We start from the raw sequence: 23,567 nt of genomic DNA on the forward strand, positions 1-23,567 counted from the left end.
GGTCAAGAGCTTCAGATAATGTTCACATCAAACAACAGAATGGACAAAAATGTGATCTCTGTGACTCCTACCATGGCATGGTTGTTGGTGCTAGTCGGGGTAGTTCAGAAGCAGCTGATCCAATACAGTAACTCAAGTAACCACCCTTTACAACTGTGGTGAGCTGAACAACATCTCAAAACACATAGCATGTCAAAATATTTTGCAAGAAAGAGGGGGAAAAAAACACCATTTTTGGTTATTGCATTTGCCAAAGCATGTACACTACATTCAATTACATTCATTTAATAGTTGAATGTATTGAATTATTAGTTTTGGTGACAGAAATATTTCCATCTGCCTTCTGCCAATCATATCTCATAGGCATTCTTATTTATGAGCTCTATACCACTAATGATTGGCTCACAGTGAGAATTACCACTGATTACATGTATGCAACAATAAATTACATGTATGCAACAATAAATTACATGTATGCAACAATAATACAACATTAGTAACCCTGCGAAATGCTAGTTTTGTGCCAGAAATGTAACTATTTCTAACAATAAACCAACCTGAAGGACCTGTGATAGGGGTATTATGAATTTTTGTAGATTATGATACACCTGTTTGAACAGATATAAATACTTTCTGATTGTTGTCCAAGTCAGTAGGTACAGGGCTTGCTGTTGGTTCAGGGTGTTTGTGTATTGGCTAAATGTCTTTTGCTTGTGTTTTTATGGTATAGGTAAATATGTGTTTCTCTTTTTTTTTTTATTTAGGCCGAGGGTTTGGTTTAATACTTTGACCTGGACAGCTGGACACAATTAACTGCTAATAATAATAATAATAATAATAATAATCCAATAATAATATATACCATAGATGCTGTAAATGATGATAGAGTTGCCAGTGTGTTTATTTGTACAATCACAATTTCCAGTCATACTTTCTGCTACTTTCCCAGCCCTAGCCCAAAGTGTTATGTTGTGGTTGTTTCAAGTTTCCAAATCAACAGCTAAATGACACTTTCATAACAACTGTGTTTCCTGAGAGCATCTCACAAAATGCAATTTCAGCAAGTGGCAATAGAATTAGAATTGGCATTGTGTATTGCAGTCAGATGAGACTAAAATCAAACTTTTTGTACACCATCAATATTCTTGCCAAAAAAAAGGGGGGGGACTGCATGCAATAAAAAACCTCCAAACCCACTGTAAAATCTGGACTTGTATCATTGATGGTTTGTGGCTAGTGATTCAAGGTGCTCTTGATGACATCATGAATTGTGCTAAGTACCAAGATAATTCAGCTTAAACCTTGAAAGGTTCAGAGCTTTCAACAAAACAATCAGCCAAACAGTTGTAAATCAAAAGAGAAATGGTGAAACTAGACAGAAAATATCTATATGCACGTGTTATTCTTTTTATATATTTACATGTGCTCATTTTCATGAAAGATGACAATAATTCTGGAGGGGAAAAACAGCCATGTGTGTGTCTGAGGGCACATAAAATGAAACCCTAAGCTGTTACTGTAGAAGGACAAATTTCCCAAAAGCATCATGGTTAAGATCAGTTTAACTGTTAGATATGGTGTGAAAGTGAAGCTGCTTGGGTGTTTGTGATTATGTGTGTTTCACTATTCTGTGTGTGGATGTGTGGGTGTGTGGGTGTGCGTGTGTGTGTGTGTGTGTAACCTCTGTGGTTCTTGGGAAGAATGGTTTCTGAGCAGTGGCTGATATAGTTTTCATTTCAGAGAAACAGTGAAAGTGATGAATTAGAAGTAGGGGATCTTTGACCTCGTTGCACCTACTGAATCTTTCCTCCACACCAAATACTTCTTCCTCTATAAAAAAAAAAAATAAATAAATCTGCACACTGACATCAGCCATCTGCTTAAACTTTGGTTTAAGGGCCAGAGCACAGTAGACAGAATAATGGAAAGGCTTTACAATGTATTAATATTATACACCTTATAAACAACAGGTTTGTTTGAGCTGAACTGTATCTAGTAGAAATTTTGGTCTATTTCTCAAGAAACCAAATCCACTGAAAATCTATTTTGTTCATCTGCCCTCCAGAATTGTCCCTAACAAATCAGTGATGTTTAGCACTAGTAAGTGTGTGACATGGAGGGCTTTTTCACTTCACCCTAGTGTTCATGAAATGTCACAGAAACAGAGCATTATTATTTCAGATTATGGGAACATGAAGGAATGGGGTTTCACTACAGGGTGCATTATTCAGTTAAGATTATCTGTACTTACGCATTCCAGTAAGCCTGCCAACTTTATAAAATTTTTGAGTCCTGATTCATTGCAGTGGACATTTTTAAGGTTTGGTATTAGTGTAATAAGAAACCTTCCTGAGTTTCAAGTTTCCCGAAAATGGCTTAAAGTTAACGTCACCTTAACCGGTATGCTGTTAAATTTCAAAACACTCTTTTTCAGTTGTCCTTCTGGGAAAACCCTTGAAGGTTTTGTGTCAAATTCTACAACAAAATGTTTTCCTATGAGACATGGTACCAAGCAGATCCTTTTAGGAAGCTTAGGACACTTAATTATTTAATAACCTGCTGAAGAACCTTTGAAGAACACTTGTTCTACCATTTAACATTTATGATGGTAGTTAGTATCTCAGCCATTATTTATATATATATAGTATATACACCGTTGAGGTCAAAAGTTGACATCCCCTTTTCAGAATCTGCAAACTTTTTGAATTTGAAGATCAGGGTAAATTTAACTTATTTTGTCTTCTGGGAAACATGTAACTATCTTCTGTAGCCTCTGAAGGGCAGTACTAAATGAAAAAAATATGATATTTAGGCAAAATAAGAAAAATGTACACATGTCCATTCTGTTCAAAAGTTTTCACCCCCCCAGCTCTTAATGCATGTTTTTTCCTTCTGGAGCATCAGTGAGTGTTTGAACCTTCTGTAATAGTTGCATATGAGTCCCTCAGTTGTCCTCAGTGTGAAAAGATGGATCTCAAAATCATACAGTCATTGTTGGAAAGGGTTCAAATACACAAAAATGCTGGAAAACCAAAGAATTTGTGGGACCTGAAGGATTTTTCTGAAGAACAGCAGGCAGTTTAACTGTTCAGGACAAACAAGGGACTCAGGAACAACTATCAGTAAACAAAAAAACACAGCTGTGGATCATTCAGGTAACAACACAGTATTAAGAATCAAGTGGATGTAAACTTTTGAACGGGGTCATTTTTATAAATTCAACTATTATTTTCTCTTGTGGACTTTATGTAAACATCTTTTATGTGAAATATCTTATTCAGGTCAGCACTAAATAAACAATAACATGCATTTTGTATGATCCCTCTTATTTTGGTGAAATAGTTAACATTTTGCAGATTCTGAAAGGGGGATGTAAACTTTTGACCTCAGTTGTGTGTGTCTACATATATATATATATATATACACACACACACACACACACACACACATACACACACACACACACATATATATGGTAGGTACATATATATATATATATATATATATATATATATATATATATATATATATATATATATATATAAAATAAAGAATCCTTTTTAAGAGTGTACTATGATGCTGCTGGGAAACATTCTTTATGTGAAAAAAAAAAATCATTTTTGTGGTGAATATATGTACCTACCAGTCAGTAGAACTTTTTTTGGTACAGCTGAGGCCAAAGGTTTACACACCCCTATGTTAAAGTCATTCGAACTCAATTGTTCTACAACACCACACAATACATGCTACCATACATTTCTTTTGGCCCATGGGAACACGCAGACACGGTATCATTCAGGGACGAGACACATATCAACTCCCAGGAATTAACAAACTTTGATCCAAAATGTTTAAGTGAACCCCAAAACAACAAATGAAGTGGTGAAGGAGCTGGAGACAGCAGGTACCAAATACGTACATCCACGATTAAAAGAGTCCTACATCGCCATGGCCTGAATTGTAACACCAACTGCACCCCAGGCCTCCTCACCATCATCAGTGCCTGACCTTACTAATGCTCTTGTGGATGAATGAACATAAATCCCCACAGCCACACTCCAAAATCTAATGAAAAGCCTTCCCAGAAGAGTGGAGGTTATTATAACAGCAAAGGAGGACTAAATCTGGATTGGGATGTTCAACATGCACATATTGATGTGATGGCCATATAGTATAGGTGCCCTATTGACTTAAAATAGGAAATTTATGATAACATGAAATTTGTGGGGTTGTGATAAATTGAGTTTTAGCCTAGGTAAACTTTTGGCTTCAACTATATGCTACAAATCCTTAATTTTCCAATAAACCCTTAAAGAATTTTTATTCTGAGAGTGTAAGGAGAATATTCAGTGTGATGCTCACACTACCATTTAACAACAATCTATAATGGTATTTGAAATCTCAGGAATTTTTGAGGTTTTCTTTCTTGACAAGTAAATAAATTTTGTGGCAAATGTACCTTCCAGCTGTCTGCCTCGTTGTTTTTTTTTTTTTTTTAACCTTGTTATAAAAATTCTGCTGTTATTTTTCATGCATATTGCATGCAAATTAACGTCACGCTTGTATAGCTGCTTTTGTAATTGTGGTTTATCTTCTTCAGCATCAATGGAATTTCTCAAGTGGTGTTTCCTTTTTTCTGTCCCATCCCCCAGCACAGCCCCTGAACAGTGAAGGAGAAAGAAAGTTATTTTGGGATGCTGACGGAAGACAGTGATGCAACTAAGGAGGAGAAGTGGTGAAGTGTAATGCTTTCCCTCAGAGCTAAGTTTCCCAATAGTGGATCTTAAAGCATTTAGGGCAATTTGTGTAGTAATAGTACAGTATAAGTGTTTTTCTTGTTGCACACATAAAAGTTGCCAATGTCTATCTTTATTTATGATTCTGAATATCACGAAAGACATTAAATGGAAAATCCTATGTTTCACAATCAATATAAAATGCAACAGGAACATACAGACACCTAATGATAAACAGATTTAAAAAGAAAACCAGGGAAACCACGGTGTTATTTAACAAACAAAAAATATTATCATTGATATTATGATATTAGATCAATATATATATATTGATATTATGAGCTTTTTTATGCAGAGATGTTTATTACCATTTATGGAAGGAGTCTCCAGTGTCAGCACTTTGTAACAGTTCCAGTAACAGTAATGCTGTAACTCTAGGTTTTCCACCACAGCAAAGTCTTTAGTACAGAGAAGTTTGGTTTTGTGGTTTGTCAGCAACACAAGCTGTGGTGTTTTGACTTATTAACTTAAGTGAGAAAGAAAAAGAGAGGTTTTGAAAATTAGAATTTAAAAACATAATGAAAAATTACGAGTTTTATTTCATGTTGTCAGTAATTCCTGCTAACAGCACCTGAAACATGTCAATTGAACTGTAAACACAAGATATGGTAAATATTCGAACACCCTACAAAATGATGCAACAGACTGATTGCGTTTTCTTTCGGTTTTCTCAAAGCTAAGAACAAAAAGAACAGCTTGTATGCATTCGGGTATATCTAGTACTCTGCAAGCCTCCAAATAGTGTTTGCCTTTAACGTTCATATTGCCTCCACTGTCACACATTACTTCAGTCATTTTGGAAAGTTCGTTTTTGGATGACACAATCAGAAAATTTGTAGTTTCACAGGAAACTAGAGCAATCAGCTTCATAAAAATCAGAGGAAGATGGTGTGAAGATGAAAATCCTGTCTGAGCTGAACTTTTACAAGAATCATGATCATAATCCATAGCAGGAGATAGGGTACCGTTAGAAAGTAAAAAATGTGAAGGCGTGAAGCATAATTGTGTATAATTATTCGATCTCATAACTTGTGGTGATCATGGTCCTCCTCCTCCTTCTTAGAAAGTCGTTCCACTCTATTCCATAGCCATAATGACCTCACGGGTCATTATGGCTAAAACTCCTGAGGTGAATAAAGTTTTGTTAGTCCTATCCCATCCTTTCTGCTTCTGCCTTGCTTCTACAGCTGTATCTGCATTTTCCTGTAAGAAAAACATTCAGTCTCTCCACAATGCATGTAATAATTATATGAAAATGATCGAGAGATACACTATATGGACACCTGACCAATCACACTGTTGAACATTCTAGACATGAAAGATATTCTAGACAATAGTTTGTTTCCAACTTTGTGGCAGTGGTTTGTGGAAGACCCACATATGGGTGTGATGGTCAGGTGACCATATAGTATCAGGTTGTATAAGGTTAAGCTGGAGCAGGGAGTGTGAAAAACAAGAAGGCCCAAAAAAAGCCAAAACAAACAGTGAAGAACGGAGCCACTGCAGGTTCCAGAGTCAAATCTGAGAAGGAAAAAGGGACACGTAATGGATAAACAGAGAAGGAAAAGGAGAGAGGGGACAGGTACTGGATAAACAGAGAAGGAGAAGGAGAAGGAGAACGGGACCAGAGTAGAGACTAGGACTAAGACCATGACTGAATCAGAGCCTGGATGGGTCAGTAAGCTTTGGTTGTTGGGAGGTGAAGCAGGGACCACAGGGGAGGTAAGACCTCCTCTTTTTATCCAAAGGGCCCAACAACGGTAGCTTGGTGGTGTTGGGATTTGAACTTATGACCTTCTGATCAGTAGCCCAGTAGCCCAATGCCTTGATATTGATTGATAATTTGAAATGTTCTCTAACCAACTCTGGGACCTTCCAGGAACAGGTGTATTTATATTGAGATCACTTTACCTGCACCCAGGTTGACTCCATTCAACTAATTATGTGGTTGCAGCAACAGGGGTGAATACTTTTGCTAACTATATTGACTTTTCCTGTCATTTCAATAATTATGGCAAATTTTGTGTAGATTCTGGACATATAATCCCAATTCAGTTCAAGACTGTAACAATACGAAATGTGGGAAACATTCAAGGGAGTGAATACTAAATAGTAGAAAGGAGTAGTAGAGTAGAAAGGAGACAATTCTTAAAAAAGGAGTAAATTCTGTAAAAACTACTCATACTAACTCGAGTAACTCCTACTTCCCAACTCAGCCAGTGGAACTGCCTTCTAGTCAGAGGATTAAAAAAATTATGAAAATGAGGGTGTTTTTTTTCTCTCTTTTAAATCAGAGTGATTACTAATCACAAAAAGTGGGTTGTGGAATTTTTTTCGAGGTGGTAGCCTGTATAAATTACTCGGAAATTACTGAAAGAGCAAAGACTCAAGAGCTCAACGCAATCAACAAGTCGACCCATCCCTACGTGAGCACCCCGACCCGGCCACACCATGCCCTCTCTGCTGCCCTGTGAGTACCGGCTTGTGAGAGCCTCCTCCTTCTGCTCTTCTGATCTCTCTCTCACTCACTTCTCTCTTTCCCTCTCTCTCTCTCACTCTCCTCTTTCTCTCACTTCTCTCTCTCTCACACACACACACACATTCACTTCTCTCTCTCTCCTCTTTCTCTCTCTCACACACTCCTCTCACTTTTCTTTCTCACTCACTTCTCTCTCTGTCTCACTCCCCTTTCTCTCACTCCTCTCACTTCTCTCTCACTCCTCTCTCTCTCAAACACACATATACACTCACTTCTCTTTCTCACTCACTTCTCCCTCTCTCTCACTCCCCTCACTCCTCTATCTCTCTCACTCCTCTCACTCCTCTCTCTCTCTCTCCTCTCTCTCTTTCATTCCTCTCACTCCTCTCTCTCTTTCATTCCTCTCACTCATCTCACTCCTCACTTTCTCTGTCTCTCTCACTCTCACTTCTCTCTTTCTCTCTCTCACTCCTCTCTCTCTCGTTCTCACACTCTCACACACTCCTCTCTCTCTCACTCCCACCTCTCTCTCTCTCTCCCTCTCACACACTCCTCTCTCTCTCTCTCTCTCTCTCTCTCTGTCTGTCTCTCTCTCTCTCTGTCTCTCTGCAGATCTTGGCTTGTTTCTGCTCGCACTGCTTCCCTTGGCCTCGCTCGGACTCTACAGCGGAGACACGGATTTCTACGAAACATCTGGAAGCCAGCTGCAGAATGAGGCGCACGCGCCGGACCACAAGTGGCTTTCCATCGCCAGACAGATGCGGAGAGACATCGCGAGCGTCCGCGACGAGCAGGTAATGCACATGTGTACAATAAGACAGAAGAGCGTTTGTTCTGCTTGATCGATGTGAAACTCGCCAAATGACTCGGGATATTTGAACTCCAGTTGAAAAGGGACTTCGCAGACACAAGCAGCGAGTTCGCCAGTGTGAGGATCCAGACGCCGCTCCTCAGCTCCTCAGACGGGTGTCTGCCCTCCGACTTCACCGCGGTAAGTCCAAGAAAACTATCACTGCTGCTGCTGCTGCTGCCACGGGGCGAAGAGATGCGCTTCAGCAGCTCGTACTGCAAGCAAACATCCCGTTACTGCAAGCAAATATCTCATTAATGCAAGCAAATATCCCGTTACTGCAAGCAAATATCTCATTACTGCAAGCAAATATCCCGTTACTGCAAGAAAATATCTCATTACTGCAAGCAAATATCCCGTTACTGCAAGCAAACATCCCGTTACTGCAAGAAAATATCTCGTTACTGCAAACAAACATCTCATTACTGCAAGCAAATGTCTCATTACTGCAAGCAAATATCTCGTTACCGCAAGCAAATATCTCATTAATGCAAGCAAACATCTCATTACTGCAAGCAAATGTCTCATTACTGCAAGCAAATATCTCGTTACTGCAAGAAAATCTCATTAATGCAAACAAATATCCCGTTACTGCAAGCAAACATCTCGTTACTGCAAGCAAATGTCTCATTACTGCAAGCAAATGTCTCATTACTGCAAGCAAATGTCTCGGTATTATGAGAATAAATCTCGTTATTATAAGAATGCAATAAGATTTTAAGAGAAAAGCGTCTTTTTACTACAAGCAAACATCTCGTTACTGCAAGCAAATGTCTCATTACTGCAAGCAAACATCTCGTTACTGCAAGCAAATGTCTCATTACTGCAAGCAAACATCTCGTTACTGCAAGCAAATGTCTCATTACTGCAAGCAAATGTCTCATTACTGCAAGCAAATGTCTCGGTATTACGAGAATAAATCTCGTTACTATAAGAATGCAATAAGAGAAAAGCATTTTTTTACTACAAGCAAACATCTCGTTATTGCAAGCAAACATCTCAGTATTACAAGAGAAAATCTCTTTAGTGCAAGAAAACATTGTCATTAAGAGAAAGGTGTGTAGTTACTACAAGACAACATCTCATTATTACAAGAAAATATATTATTGTTATGCGAAAATATGTCGTTACTATAAAAAACATTTAGTTATTACTCGAAAAACATCTTCTCGAGGCAAGAAACAATTTTGCTGTTACAAGAAAATATCTTGTTCCTGCAATAAAACATTACTTTAAAACAACTAAAAAAAGATCTCATTCTTTGAAAAGCATCTCATTGTGAGATAAATATGTTAGAAAAACAACAAATCTTGTTTTAACAAAATAGCCAACAGGGCCATAAGTCAAGCACAAAGTAAAACTGGACAAATTCTTTCAACTGCAACTGACTGTAAAAATCCCATCAGTTTTGTTGTTTTGTTAATATATCTCTCATATTAAGATGATGCTTTTCTTATAATAACAGGATATTGAGGATTTATTTTCTCACATGGGTGTGTTCATTGAAAGCCCTGTCTTACATGTGGTGTGTGTTTACAGCATAAATGTCTGCGGCGGATCTACAATGGTTTGCGGGTGTACCAAGCTTACCTGCCCTATGTAGAGCGAGAGAACGTGACTGCAGCTCACATGGTGGATATTAAAGTCGGGATCACCAGATTGTTGCATTTAATCAAAGAAACAGTAAAAGTAAGTGATTATAAAACACTCACACACACACAAACACACACACACACAGTCTCAGAAATGAAGGTACAAGATTTTACAAAGTACTTTTCCTTGTTCCTAGGCTACATATGTTGTGTAGATGTGGTGTAACTTTTAAACAGGGCCACCACCAAAATAAAATTTTAGTGAGTTTCACATCGCAGGAATGTTTCATAGATAATATATCACAAAGCTGAATGTCTAATACATCGATTGCTAATTTTTAATCTATAAAACAGCCTAAGTTCATTGTTGATTTCAAAAATAAACAAAAATGGGGAAAAAAATAGGAAAAATAGGAAATTTCCCAATATGATATAACTTTTTTTCTAAAGTTTGAGATCATATTTCCTTAAAATAAATAAATGAATAAATAAATAAATTGGAACACACATTATAAGAGGCAAGAATATGCCATGTATTTTGCTGACTTAATGAAATTTAGCTATTAATCAGCCTCAAAATGAAAGACAGATCACTATTTCTTACTTTTTGTTTCTTTCCTTGCATATTGTATAAAATTGAACCAATCTGATATTAAAGAACAATAGAGATCTTACCATTGGTAAATAAATTATCTATTTTATCTACATATTGTAAATTATAGAATTGTTCATATTGTTAAATTTTTCTGTTATATATTACATTAACATAAAAATCAATTGTTCTTGTTGAACAAACATTCCACTGAAGGAAAAAGATCTTATGTACAGTAATTAATAAGAAAGTGTCCATGTAAACTTTTCTAGTGCCTGCCTTTAAACTAAAACAAAAGAAAGTCAGCTTTTGTTTCCCCACAAATTATGTAACAGTTCTGACTCATCAAGGCGCGGACTCCGCAACACCTCTGTGCTGTGGTATCTAGCACCAAGACGTCAGCAGCAGATCCTTTAAGTCCTGTAAGTCGCAAGGTGGGGCCTCCATGGATCGGACTTGTTTTTCCAGCACATCCCACAGATGCTTGATCGGATTGAGCTCTGGGGAATTTGGAGTCCAAGTCCACACCTTGAATTCTTTGTCATGTTCCCTGGTCCAGGTCTGATGCTCAAGTGCCCACTGTAGGCATTTAGGACAGGGGTCACTGACACCTTTCAATCATAGCCAGCATTAGCCTTTTCAGCAATTTGTGCTATAGTAGCTCTGTGGGATCAGACCAGACAGGCGAGCCTTCAATCCACACGAGCATCAGTGAGCCTTGGGCGCCGATAATCCTGTCACCGGTTCACCGGTTGTCCTTCCTTGGACCAATTTTGGTAGGTACTAACCACTGCATACCAGGAACACCCCACAAGACCTGCCATTTTGCCAGTCATCTAGCCATCACAATTTAGCCCTTGTCAAAGTCGCTCAGATCCTAAAGTTTGCCATTTTTTTCTGCTTCCAACACATCAACTTCAAGAACTGACTGTTCACTTTGTTCCCAAATTTGGCCCATAAGTTTTTTATGGACAGCGAGACAATGCCCACTTCCTCCCACGGAGGTCGCTGCTGAGCTTGGACCCACTGGATTACTGGATGCAGGTCTGCATCTTCCTCTTGCAGCCGCCTCCAGTCCTCTATACCCACTGTCTCAACCACCAAACACACTGGTGTATCGCCATGCTTGCAACCCAAGGAAGCACCACTGGCATCTGGGTTCTCCAGCTCTCTGTCCCTGGCCTCCCTCTTGTAGCAGTACCGACACCTGTCGGCTGAGCAAGGCCGACGAGAAAGTCTGCCTGCCCTGACCCTGCACAGTGTACTACCTTCATGTTGTACATCTGAAGTTCCTCAATCCAGCATGCCAACTGGCCCTCTGGCTCTTTGAATGACATTAGCCACTGGAGAGCTGAATGATCAGTGCATACAGTGAAAGGTAGCCCGCAAAGGTAATACTTAAAGTGTCGAACTGCAAAAAGCACAGCAGCAAGTTCCCTTCTGGTGACACAGTATCTGCGTTCGGATTCGTTGAACACTTTGCTGTAGTAGGCCTCGACCCGTTCTCCCCCGGTTCCCACCTGAGAGAGAACAGCTCCCATACCCACACTGCTGGCGTCCATGTCCAGAATGAAGGGAACAGCCGGATCAGGGGGAGCCAGTATAGGGGCTGTGACCAGAGCCTGTTTCAGGGCAGCAAAAGAGTTTTGACACTCCTCAGTCCATGTAAAGGACTTGTCCTTCTTCAGTAGGTGGAAAAGTGGGTCTGTGATGGTAGAAAAACCCTGCACAAACCTTCTGTAATATGAGGCTAACCCTAAAAAACTTTTGAGCTGCTGCGAAGTTTTAGGAGTGGGCCACTCGCTCACCGCCTGCACCTTCTCTTCCATTGTGCCAATCCCCTGCCCCCCAAGCTTGTGCCCCAAAAAATTAGCCTCCCTCCTAAAAAAAATGACATTTCTCTGGGTGCAGCTTCAAGCCAGACTCGCTCACGCGACCCAGCACACGCCTAAGGGCCTCTAGAGAGGCCTGAAAAGAGCTATCGTGGACCAGGATGTCATCCAGGTACACAAGACACTCTGACCGTGGAATACCTGATAACACCCTGTCCATTAACCTAGCGAAGGTAACCGGTGCATTGCAGAGGCTGAAGCAGAGCACCCTGAACTGCCATAACCCCCTACTTGTACAAAAAGCAGTTTTTGATCTGGCATCGGGAGCAATTGGCACCTGCAAATAGCCAGTGCGCAGGTCCAGGGAAGTGAACCATGATGACCCAGCTACGAGGTCCAGTGACTCATCCACCCGAGGGATGGAATATGAGTCCTTCCTGGTGACCTCATTAAGGAGCCTATAGTCAACACAAAATCTCCACTGACCCCCCTTCTTAGGCACCATGACCACCGGTGCGGCCCATGCACTCTCAGACGGCTCAATAATACCCGCTCGCTGCATGTCCAACAAGGCCTTATCAGTAGCGTCCTGGCGGGCAAAAGGGAGCCTCTGGGGCCGCAACCTAATGGGCATGGCATCTCCTGTCTCAATTTCATGCTGCACCAGATGTGTTCGCCCCACATCCCCATCCCCAAATGCGAAACAATGTTGGAAATCAACCAACAAATCCCAAAACTGCTCGTGCTGACTCTCATCCATGCTCTCCCGATTCTTCAGCCACATCTCCCTCAAAGCCCCCAACCCTTCCCTCTCTCCAGTAGGTGGAAACAAAGCACCACTCCCAGGGAGACTCGAGACTGGCTCTGAATAGGGTTGTGTGGCCACCCCCTGGTAGAGGTCAGTTGGGGTGTGGGTTAAGGGAGTGGGAGAATCATCTACCTGAGGTGGCTTAGCGTCAGCGCTCTGGCAGGTTTGCAAATGCAATGTGTGGCGCTCCAACCTAGAGTCCCCAGGAGCAGCTGCTGCATCTAACAGACCTGTAAAAGACACATCAGCATTATTTTCAGTGGACATGACAACCTCAGGACCCCCTTCAAAACGGAGCAGGCCATCCCTTAAATCTAACTGGCAACCTGCACTTTTAAGGAAGTCCAGACCAAGAATACAGGGGTCCTGGACTGTAGCCACCCACACCTAAACACGGAACCCCCTCCACCAAAATAGGTACATGACAAAAATCACTAACACATGTTCGTCCCACCACAACCACAGACTCATTTGGCCCCCAATCTCCCTCCCCCAACAGTCCATGATCATCTTCCCTTAGTCCATCTCTTGAGACTTCTGCACACAATGACTCATGGTGGGGATGAGCATTGCAGGTCCGCACATCCCAATCATCCCATTTCCCTGTTTCCCGGCCAGCTTATGACACTGTCCAACCCTGGACACTGTCTTTCCACTCAAACTAAATGTCCAACCTGCCCACAACCCCAACAAACCCTTGGTCGAGCACGAAGTCGCTGGTCAGGTTGCAATGCCACAGCACAAATCAATTCAGTAATCTCCGAACCCCAGGCTGGTCTTTCACTTAGTCCCTCCCCCACATCAGTAGACCTGACTGGCACAGTATCTCGTCATCTCTCATCCTGCAAGTAAGTTCCACATACAATCTCCCTCTCCAACGCCATCTCCAAGGCATCGTGCAAGGTTTGAGGGTGGCCAAGCTGTATCTGCCTTCAAAGCTCCACAGGAGTAAGGGCCTGGATGAATTGGTCTCTCGCAAGCTCCCCTTGAACAGATGGTGGCATGTGGGCATATGCTCGCCAAGTCAAATTTTCAATGTCATTCGCCAAGGCTCTCAGCTGCTCTACTGGCTGTCTGCGTCTATTACTCAGTTCAGAATGCAGGAGCCCTGGCTGTTCAAATTGACCAAAACGTCGTCTCAGTCCCCCGACAAGTGCCTTATAATCATGTCTATCTTCAGGGCTAAGCAGTAACAAACAGTTGAGAGCATCACCTGTGAGGCACATAGCCAATTCAAGAGCTTTGCGGTCCTCCGACCAGTTCCCAGCACGAGCTAACAGTTCAAACTGTGCATGAAAAGCTTCTCAATCAGCTTTACCTGAGAATTCATTCACATCCGTCAACAGTGCGGCTCCATATTTGTTTACATACGAAGACAGCGCGGTTCCATGCGCGCCGCTATGTCGGTTCGCATCCGAAGACACCACCATGTTTTGGTTGTCCCCGTGAAACTTCGGCGGTTCTCGGTGACACTCGGATCCTGCAGCAAAAGCCTGGCGTCTGCAGCCGTCCTCCTCATAGCCTCCCTCACACGAGCCCTGTGTAGCTTCAGACAGCCTTCATCTGCCGCAAATCGATCGGAAACCCACGCCGAAGCACCCAGGGCCTCCCAAAACACTCGGCTTGTGTCCGGCTCGGATTTAATCTTTTCTCGAGTCTGCTTCTGCATCGTGCTGCAGGAACGACAATGTCAGCAATCCCGTAGACCAACCGGATCCGTTCACTTCTAACACCAGTGTAGTGATCAAAGTAAGTGAAAAGACTCACTTGACGGTTTTCCCTTTTCTTTTATTAATGTGAGCGCTCGTGAAAACCCAAGCTTGGGGTCCGACTCAACTCAAAGACACTTCTACAACTTTTCCCCAAAAAAACTCCCCCTACCCCCGAGTGCGCAAACTCGTTCTTCAGAAGAACACCCACCCCTAAAAGCCCCTATTCAAAAAGAACACATAACACATGAACAGAACATACGTGGCTTAAATCACACCTGACAGAACATAACACACTTCTCAGACTTCACAGTAGTGAAGATCTAATTGAAGAAGATAAGAATTGAAAGATTTTTTTTTAAGAAATGTAGCATGTTGAATTTTTATTTTTATGTATTTTTATCATAGTGCTTACTATTATCAGTTTGTTGATTTCTAGTTTCTCATTGATGATCAAATATTCCAAGTGTTCCAAGACTAAACTCCTTCCACTTGCCATTAGATTATTATGCAACGTGATGAAAACAGTGACTGGTGCTAACTTTAACTCTAACATTCTTTGCATTTGTGCCTGCAGGTAAATGATGATAAGGTTCACCCAACCTCCTTGAGAGAGTTACCCGATCAGTCAACGTGGACACGGAAGACAGTCATAAACTTCATTCTGCACAACTTCGCAGACTTCATGACTGATACGAGTAGGGCGATTAATTACATGAAGAACATAAAATTAATGAAACACATCATGAAGGAAGATGAGTGGCTCTCAAAAGATGAGCAGTGAAATGTCTGATGTTTTGTTTATTTTATTTATCTGGTCACATATTTATTTATTTATCTGTCTATTTATTGCAGTTATATAAGAAAAAGGGGGGTAATATTTAAAATTTAGAAGTTTAATGTTTGATAGTGAAGGGAATTAATACTCAGAGAGCGAAAATTAGTGGAAATCTGTACTTTTGTAAATGATTTGTACTGAAGATAATGGATTGTGGTCTGAGTTACATTAACTCACCTTGTATGTGTTATATTAACACATACGTGACTGTTTTTAAGAGATAAATAAAGATTTATCAAAAGAAATATCTGCTGTTTTGTCATTTATTTGCTGATATTGGTAAAAACACTGAAACAATGAGTTTACAATAACCTAGAAGTATAAGTATGCACACCCCTAACTAATAACTTTGTTGAACCACCTTTTAATTTTATACACATAATTATAATTTTATTTTATACACCACTCAATCTTTTTGGGTAAGAGTCTATGAACGTGACACATGCGATACACACACTACACACTAACAGCACAATTCCTACAAAAGTAACATTGTGCTTATTTTCATCATATGACCACCAACCACTACCACCATTACATTCCAGCTTTGGGCACATCCCCAATCAATTACCTTATTCTCCCATTACTGCAGAAAAAATCTTATGTTTCACAATCAATATAAAATGCAACAGGAACATATTCAGACACCCCACATAATCTAAGCCTAATAATAAACAGATTTAAAAAAAAAAAAAAAAAAAGGTTGTTATTTAACAAACAAAAAATATTATCATTGATATGGTGAGTTTTTTTTGTGCAGAAATGTTTATTTATGGAAGGAGTCTCCAGCGTCAGCACTTTGTAACAGTTCCAGTAACAGTAATGCTGTAACTTTAGGTTTTCTGCCACAGCAAAGTCTTTAGTATAGAGAAGTTTGCATTTTGTGGTGTGTCAGCAACACAAGAAGCTGTGATTTTTTTTTTTTTTTTGGCTTATTAACTTGAGTGAGAAGGAAAAAAAGAGGTTTTGAAAAATTATAATTATAAAAATCAAAAATTATTATTTTGATTTCATGTTGTCAGTAATTCCTGCTAACAGCACCTGAAACATGTCAATTGAACTGTAAACACAAGATATGGTAAATATTCGAACACCCTACAAAATGATGCAACAGACTGATTGCGTTTTCTTTTGGTTTTCTCAAAGCTAAGAACAAAAAAAACAGCTTGTATGCATTCGGGTATATCTAGTACTCTGCAAGCCTCCAAATAGTGTTTGCCTTTAATTTTCATATTACCTCCACTGTGACACATTACTTCAGTCATTTTGGAAAGTTCGTTTTTGAATTACACAGAAAATTTGTAGTTTCACAGGAAACCAGAGCTATCAGCTTCATAAAATCAGAGGAAGATGGTGTGAAGATGAAAATCCTGTCTGAGCTGAACTTTTACAAGAATCATGATCATAATCCATAGCAGGAGATAGGGTACCGCTAGAAAGTGAAAAATGTGAAGGCGTGAAGCATAATTGTGTATAATTATTTGATCTCATAACTTGTGGTGAGCATGGTTTTTCACTTCTATCATGGTACTGGTCCTCCTCCTCCTCCTTAGAAAGTCCTTCCACTCTATTCCATAGCCATAATGACCTCAGGGGATCTAAAATTCTGCTGTGAATAAAGTTTTGTTAGTCCTATCCTATCCTATCCTTTCCACTTCTACAGCTGTATCTGCATTTTTCTGTAAGAAAAACATTCAATCTCTCCACAATGCATGTGATGGATGTGATGGTCATGTGACCACATACTTTACTTTTGGCCATATATTGTAAGATTGTATAAGGTTTAGTGGAGCAGGGAGCGTGAAAAAAAACAAGAAGGTCCAAAAAAGCCAAAACAATCTGTGAAGGTTCCACTGTAGGTTCCAGAGTCAAATCTGAGAAGGAGAAAGGGACAGGTACTGGATAAACGGAGAAGGAGAAGGAGAAGGAGAAAGGGACAGGTACTGGATAAACAGAGAAGGAGAGAGGGACAGATACTGGATAAACACAGCAGGAGAAGGAGATAGGCAAAAGGGACAGGTACTGGATAAACGGAGAAGGAGAAGGAGAAAGGGACAGGTACTGGATAAACAGAGAAGGAGAAGGAGAATGAGAGAGGGACAGGTACTGGATAAACAGAGAAGGAGAAGTAGAAGGAGAAAGGGACAGGTATTGGATAAACACAGAAGGAGGAGAGAGGGGCAGGTATTGGATAAACCGAGAAGGAGAAAGGGACAGGTACTGGATAAACCAAGAAGGAGAAAGGGACAGGTATTGGATAAACCGAGAAGGAGAAAGGGACAGGTACTGGATAAACAGAGAAGGAGGAGAAAGGGACAGGTACTGGATAAACCGAGAAAGAGAAAGGGACAGGTACTGGATAAACCAAGAAGGAGAAAGGGACAGGTACTGGATAAACCGAGAAAGAGAAAGGGACAGGTACTGGATAAACCAAGAAGGAGAAAGGGACAGGTATTGGATAAACTGAGAAGGAGAAAGGGACAGGTATTGGATAAACACAGAAGGAGGAGAAAGGGACAGGTACTGGATAAACCGAGAAAGAGAAAGGGACAGGTACTGGATAAACCAAGAAGGAGAAAGGGACAGGTACTGGATAAACAGAGAAGGAGAAAGGGACAGGTACTGGATAAACAGAGAAGGAGAAAAGGACAGGTACTGGATGAGGAACAGATATAGGGATAATATGGTTTGGCACAGGGATGTCAATTATCAGCGATGTAAACTGTGGCAGAATGAATAACAGACTATAACTGCATCAGAGGACCAGAGATGTCTTCAGAGCATGTATTACTGGGGATGAAACCAGAGTAGAGACTAGGACTAAGACCATGACTGAATCAGAGCCTGGATGGGTCAGTAAGCTTTGGTTGTTGGGAGGTGAAGCAGGGACCACAGGGGAGGTAAGACCTCCTCTTTTTATCCAAAGGGCCCAACAACGGTAGCTTGGTGGTGTTGGGATTTGAACTCATGACCTTCTGATCAGTAGCCCAGTAGCCCAATGCCTTGATATTGATTGATAATTTGAAATGTTCTCTAACCAACTCTGGGACCTTCCAGGAACAGGTGTATTTATATTGAGATCACTTTACCTGCACTCAGGTTGACTCCATTCAACTAATTATGTGGTTGCAGCAACAGGGGTGAATACTTTTGCTAACTATATTGACTTTTCCTGTCATTTCAATAATTATGAGATTCTGGACATATAATCCCAATTCAGTTCAAGACTGTAACATTACAAAATGTAAGAAACGTTCAAGGGAGTGAATACTAAATAGTAGAAAGGAGTAGTAGAGTAGAAAGGAGACAATTCTTTCTTTAAAAAGGAGTAAATTCTGTAAAAACTACTCATACTAACTCGAGTAACTCCTACTTCCCAACTCAGCCAGTGGAACTGCCTTCTAGTCAGAGGATTAAAAAAATTATGAAAATGAGGGTGTTTTTTCTTTTAAATCAGAGTGATTACTAATCACAAAAGTGGGTTGTGGAATTTTTTTCGAGGTGGTAGCCTGTATAAATTACTCGGAAATTACTGAAAGAGCAAAGACTCAAGAGCTCAACGCAATCAACAAGTCGACCCATCCCTACGTGAGCACCCCGACCCGGCCACACCATGCCCTCTCTGCTGCCCTGTGAGTACCGGCTTGTGAGAGCCTCCTCCTTCTGCTCTTCTGATCTCTCTCTCACTCACTTCTCTCTCTCTTTCCCTCTCTCTCTCTCTCTCTCATGCTCTCACTCACTCACTCATTCCTCTCTCACTCCTCTCTCTCTCTGCAGATCCTGGCTTGTTTCTGCTCGCACTGCTTCCCTTGGCCTCGCTCGGACTCTATAGCGGAGACACGGATTTCTACGAAACATCTGGAAGCCAGCTGCAGAATGAGGCGCACGCGCCGGACCACAAGTGGCTTTCCATCGCCAGACAGATGCGGAGAGACATCGCGAGCGTCCGCGACGAGCAGGTAATGCACATGTGTACAATAAGACAGAAGAGCGTTTGTTCTGCTTGATCGATGTGAAACTCGCCAAATGACTCGGGATATTTGAACTCCAGTTGAAAAGGGACTTCGCAGACACAAGCAGCGAGTTCGCCAGTGTGAGGATCCAGACGCCGCTCCTCAGCTCCTCAGACGGGTGTCTGCCCTCCGACTTCACCGCGGTAAGTCCAAGAAAACTATCACTGCTGCTGCTGCTGCTGCTGCTGCCACGGGGCGAAGAGATGCGCTTCAGCAGCTCGTACTGCAAGCAAACATCCCGTTACTGCAAGAAAATATCTCATTAATGCAAGCAAATATCCCGTTACTGCAAGCAAATATCCCGTTACTGCAAGAAAATATCTCATTACTGCAAGCAAACATCCCGTTACTGCAAGCAAATATCCCGTTACTGCAAGAAAATATCTCATTAATGCAAGCAAATATCCCGTTACTGCAAGCAAACATCCCGTTACTGCAAGCAAATATCTCATTAATGCAAACAAACATCTCATTACCGCAAGCAAATATCTCATTAATGCAAGCAAACATCTCATTACTGCAAGCAAACGTCTCATTACTGCAAGCAAATGTCTCGGTATTATGAGAATAAATCTCGTTACTATAAGAATGCAATAAGTTTTTAAGAGAAAAGCGTCTTTTTACTACAAGCAAACATCTCGTTACTGCAAGAGAAAATCTCGGTATTACGAGGGGGAAAACATTTCCTTAGCATACAACAAGAAAACATCTGGTTATTATGAGAATAAATCTCGCTACTATTAAAAAAAACACTCATGAGAACACTCAAGAGAAAAGTGTCTTGTTACTATAAGAAAACATCTCGTTATTATGAGAATAAATCTCCTTAGTGCAAGAAAACATTGTCATTAAGAGAAAGGTGTGTTGTTAGTACAAGATAACATCTCATTACAAGAAAAAAATGCGTTACTACAGGAAACCATTAGTTATGAAGAGTAAAACGTCGTGTTACTCCAAGAAAAAAAAACATTCTTGCTACAAGAAAACATCTCGTTATTAGGAGAAAAACATCTCGTTACTACAGGAAAACACTGTTACATGGGAAAGTTGGTGGTCACAGATTAGAGGATATTAAAAGTCTAGGCTGGGTGTGTTGTTAGGCAGAACACTGTCAGGGTGTAAGTACAAATTCTGAATCCTCGTGAGGTTGAGCTGAGATGTAGGAAATCACAGGTTTAAGTCAAGCACAAAGTAAAACTGGACAAATTCTTTCAACTGCATTAGACTGTAAAAATCCCACCAATTTTGTTGTTTTTCTAACACAAGTCTCATATTAAGATGATGCTTTTCTTATAATAACAGGATGTTGAGGATTCATTTTCTCACATGGGTGTGTTCATTGAAAGCCCTGTCTTACATGTGGTGTGTGTGTGTGTGTGTGTGTGTGTGTTTACAGCATAAATGTCTGCGGCGGATCTACAATGGTTTGCGGGTGTACCAAGCTTACCTGCCCTATGTAGAGCGAGAGAACTTGACTGCAGCTCACATGGTGGATATTAAAGTCGGGATCACCAGATTGTTGCATTTAATCAAAGAAACAGTAAAAGTAAGTGATTATAAAACACTCACACACACAAACACACACACACACACACACAGTCTCAGAAATGAAGGTACAAGACTTTACAAAGTACTTTTCCTTGTTCCTAGGCTACATATGTTGTGCAGATGTGGTGTAGCTTTTAAACAGGGCCACCACCAAAATAAAATTTAAAAAGTGAGTTTCACATCGCAGGAATGTTTCATAGATAATACATCACAAAGCTGAATGTCTAATACATCGATTGCTAATTTTTAATCTACAAAACAGCCTAAGTTCATTGTTGATTTCAAAAATTAAAAATAAAAAAATGGGGAAAAAATAGGAAAAATAGGAAATTTCCCAATATGATATAACTTTTTGAGTTTGAGTTCATATTTCTTACTAAAAAAAAAAAAAAAAAGTGAATTGGAGCACACATTATAATAGGCAAGAATATGCCATGTATTTTGCTGACTTAGTGAAATTTAGCTATTAATCAGCCTCAAAATGAAAGACAGATCACTATTTCTTACTTTTTGTTTCTTTCCTTGCATATTGTATAAAACTGAACCAATCTGATATGAAAGAACAATAGAAATCTTACCATTAGCAAATAAATTATCTATTTTATCTACATATTATTATTATTTTATAGATTATTCTTGTTGAACAAACTTGTAAAAAACAAATTTTCCATTGTAGGAAAAAGATCTTATGTACAGTAATTAATAAGAAAGCGTCCATGTAAACTTTTCTAGTGCCTGCCTTTAAACTAAAACAAAAGAAAGTCAGCTTTTGTTTCCCCACAAATTATGTACCTTAATTTATTTTCAGAGGTTTACTATATTCACGTTTCTTGATGAAAGATAAATACTAAAGCTCCTTGATGGTGCTACACCAGCGACAAGTAAAAGTCCAATATGGTGCCTTTATTTCTGAGCACGTACAGATGACGCTACTTCCTCCAAAGTTTAAACTAAAATCTCACACACACACACACACACCCGTGCACCTTCGTGTCCTTACACAATATTATGATTATCGATATTTTATTTATAGTTCACGATATTTACACATCAGGTTGTTGAGTTTTCTTCATGTTACACCAATAAAATCCAGGGCTGGTGCTGAACGCAGTGGTGATGCTTATGTAGAAATCCAGATTTGCCAGATTAAGGTTTAAAACATTCCCAGTTGACATCCACCCATATCAAATTGTGGCCAAACTATGTCTATTAAACTGTATCAGGACAAAGCTACTTGTTTTCAGACCTGTGGGATTAAGAAAATCAATGAGAAATGCATTCGTTTCACTGGGAGTACAGCAGTGGTCAGAAAAGACAAAGTCTTGAGCAGTTTAGTTTCTTCAAATAGAAAGAGCAGGCAAAAAAACAAAAATCCCTCATTATGTAATGAGGAGTGACATCTTGTGTCCCACCGATATTACATATAAGCAATATATATATAAAACATTAACAAAGCCAATTTTTTTTATTGCCTATTTGTTAATTCTATGCTTAAAAAAAAAAGAAAAAAAAAAAAACCTCAAATCTGTTATTCATTTAAGAGCCTGAAAAAAACAAAGCCTCTCACCAAAAATACTTTGTAAAATACTGAGATATTTTGCCTGGGTTGAATGCGATGAGTTGAATGGGTAAATGCATGTTTTCTTAGATTCAACATTGAAAAATTATTTTTAAAAAACTTAATTTTCAAGAGTTATAAAGGGAAAATGGTAAAGCAATCACTGAATCACCCTGATAATGGCATGGAGTCGGTCAGTGTCATAGTACTGAAGATCTAACTGATAAGAATTGAAAGACTTTTTTAAGAAATGTAGCATGTTGAAATTACATCGAGTAGTCTTGATTTTTTACAATAGTGCTTTCTATTATCAATTTGTTGATTTCTAGTTTCTCAGTAATGATCAAATACTCCAAGTGCTCCAAGAATAAACTCCTTCCACTCGTCATTACATTATTATGCAACGTGATGAAAACAGTGACTGGTGCTAACTTTAACTCTGGAACATTCTTTGCATTTGTACCTGCAGGTAAATGATGATAAAGTTCATCCATCCTCCTTGAATGAGTTACCCGATGATTCGACGTGGACACGGAAGACAGTCACACACTCCATTCTGCACAACTTCGCAGACTTCATGACTGATACGAGCAGGGCGATTAATTACATGAAGAACATAAAAGTAGGAAGATGAGCGGAAGATGAGTGAAGGAAGATGAGTGGCTCTCAAAAGACGAGCAATGAAATGTCTGATGTTTTGTTTATTTTATTTATCTGGTCACATATTTATTTATTTATCTGTCTATTTATTGCAGTTATTTAAAAAAAGGGTTTAATATTTAAAATTTAGAAGTTTAATGTTTGATAGTGAAGGGAATTAATACTCAGAGAGTGAAAATTAGTGGAAATCTGTACTTTTGTAAATCATGTGTACTGAAGATAATGGATTGTGGTCTGAGTTACATTAACTCACCTTGTATGTGTTATATTAACACATATGTGCCTGTTTTTC

The 23,567-nt window shown here is 39.8% G+C and overlaps 2 protein-coding genes across 2 annotated transcripts; both read left to right on the forward strand.

Moving 5' to 3' along the window:
- The first annotated feature begins 7,023 nt into the window (after nucleotides 1-7,023).
- LOC113536255 (interleukin-6-like) lies at nucleotides 7,024-17,030 on the forward strand. The gene is made up of 5 exons (XM_026930094.3): nucleotides 7,024-7,266; nucleotides 7,888-8,069; nucleotides 8,162-8,266; nucleotides 9,665-9,814; nucleotides 15,236-17,030. Exons 1-5 carry the CDS (start codon nucleotides 7,248-7,250, stop codon nucleotides 15,440-15,442), a joined length of 663 nt encoding a protein of 220 aa, XP_026785895.3. The 5' UTR covers nucleotides 7,024-7,247; the 3' UTR covers nucleotides 15,443-17,030.
- Nucleotides 17,031-18,206: 1,176 nt separating this feature from the next.
- LOC113536325 (interleukin-6-like) lies at nucleotides 18,207-23,563 on the forward strand. Its single transcript, XM_026930200.3, has 5 exons — nucleotides 18,207-19,128; nucleotides 19,274-19,455; nucleotides 19,548-19,652; nucleotides 20,906-21,055; nucleotides 23,085-23,563. The coding sequence occupies exons 1-5, from the start codon at nucleotides 19,110-19,112 to the stop codon at nucleotides 23,247-23,249; spliced, it is 621 nt and encodes a 206-aa protein (XP_026786001.3). The 5' UTR covers nucleotides 18,207-19,109; the 3' UTR covers nucleotides 23,250-23,563.
- The last annotated feature ends 4 nt before the right edge of the window (nucleotides 23,564-23,567 follow it).

This window comes from Pangasianodon hypophthalmus, chromosome 23 (assembly GCF_027358585.1).
Source record: "Pangasianodon hypophthalmus isolate fPanHyp1 chromosome 23, fPanHyp1.pri, whole genome shotgun sequence".
NCBI lineage: Eukaryota > Metazoa > Chordata > Actinopteri > Siluriformes > Pangasiidae > Pangasianodon > Pangasianodon hypophthalmus.

What these genes read in the sequence shown, in the direction of transcription:
- LOC113536255 (XM_026930094.3), top strand. An exon ending in CGAGCGTCCGCGACGAGCAG is followed by an intron (nt 8,070 to 8,161) that starts GTAATGCACATG and finishes TTTGAACTCCAG; the next exon opens with TTGAAAAGGGACTTCGCAGA. An exon ending in TGCCCTCCGACTTCACCGCG is followed by an intron (nt 8,267 to 9,664) that starts GTAAGTCCAAGA and finishes GTGTGTTTACAG; the next exon opens with CATAAATGTCTGCGGCGGAT.
- LOC113536325 (XM_026930200.3), top strand. An exon ending in CGAGCGTCCGCGACGAGCAG is followed by an intron (nt 19,456 to 19,547) that starts GTAATGCACATG and finishes TTTGAACTCCAG; the next exon opens with TTGAAAAGGGACTTCGCAGA. An exon ending in TGCCCTCCGACTTCACCGCG is followed by an intron (nt 19,653 to 20,905) that starts GTAAGTCCAAGA and finishes GTGTGTTTACAG; the next exon opens with CATAAATGTCTGCGGCGGAT.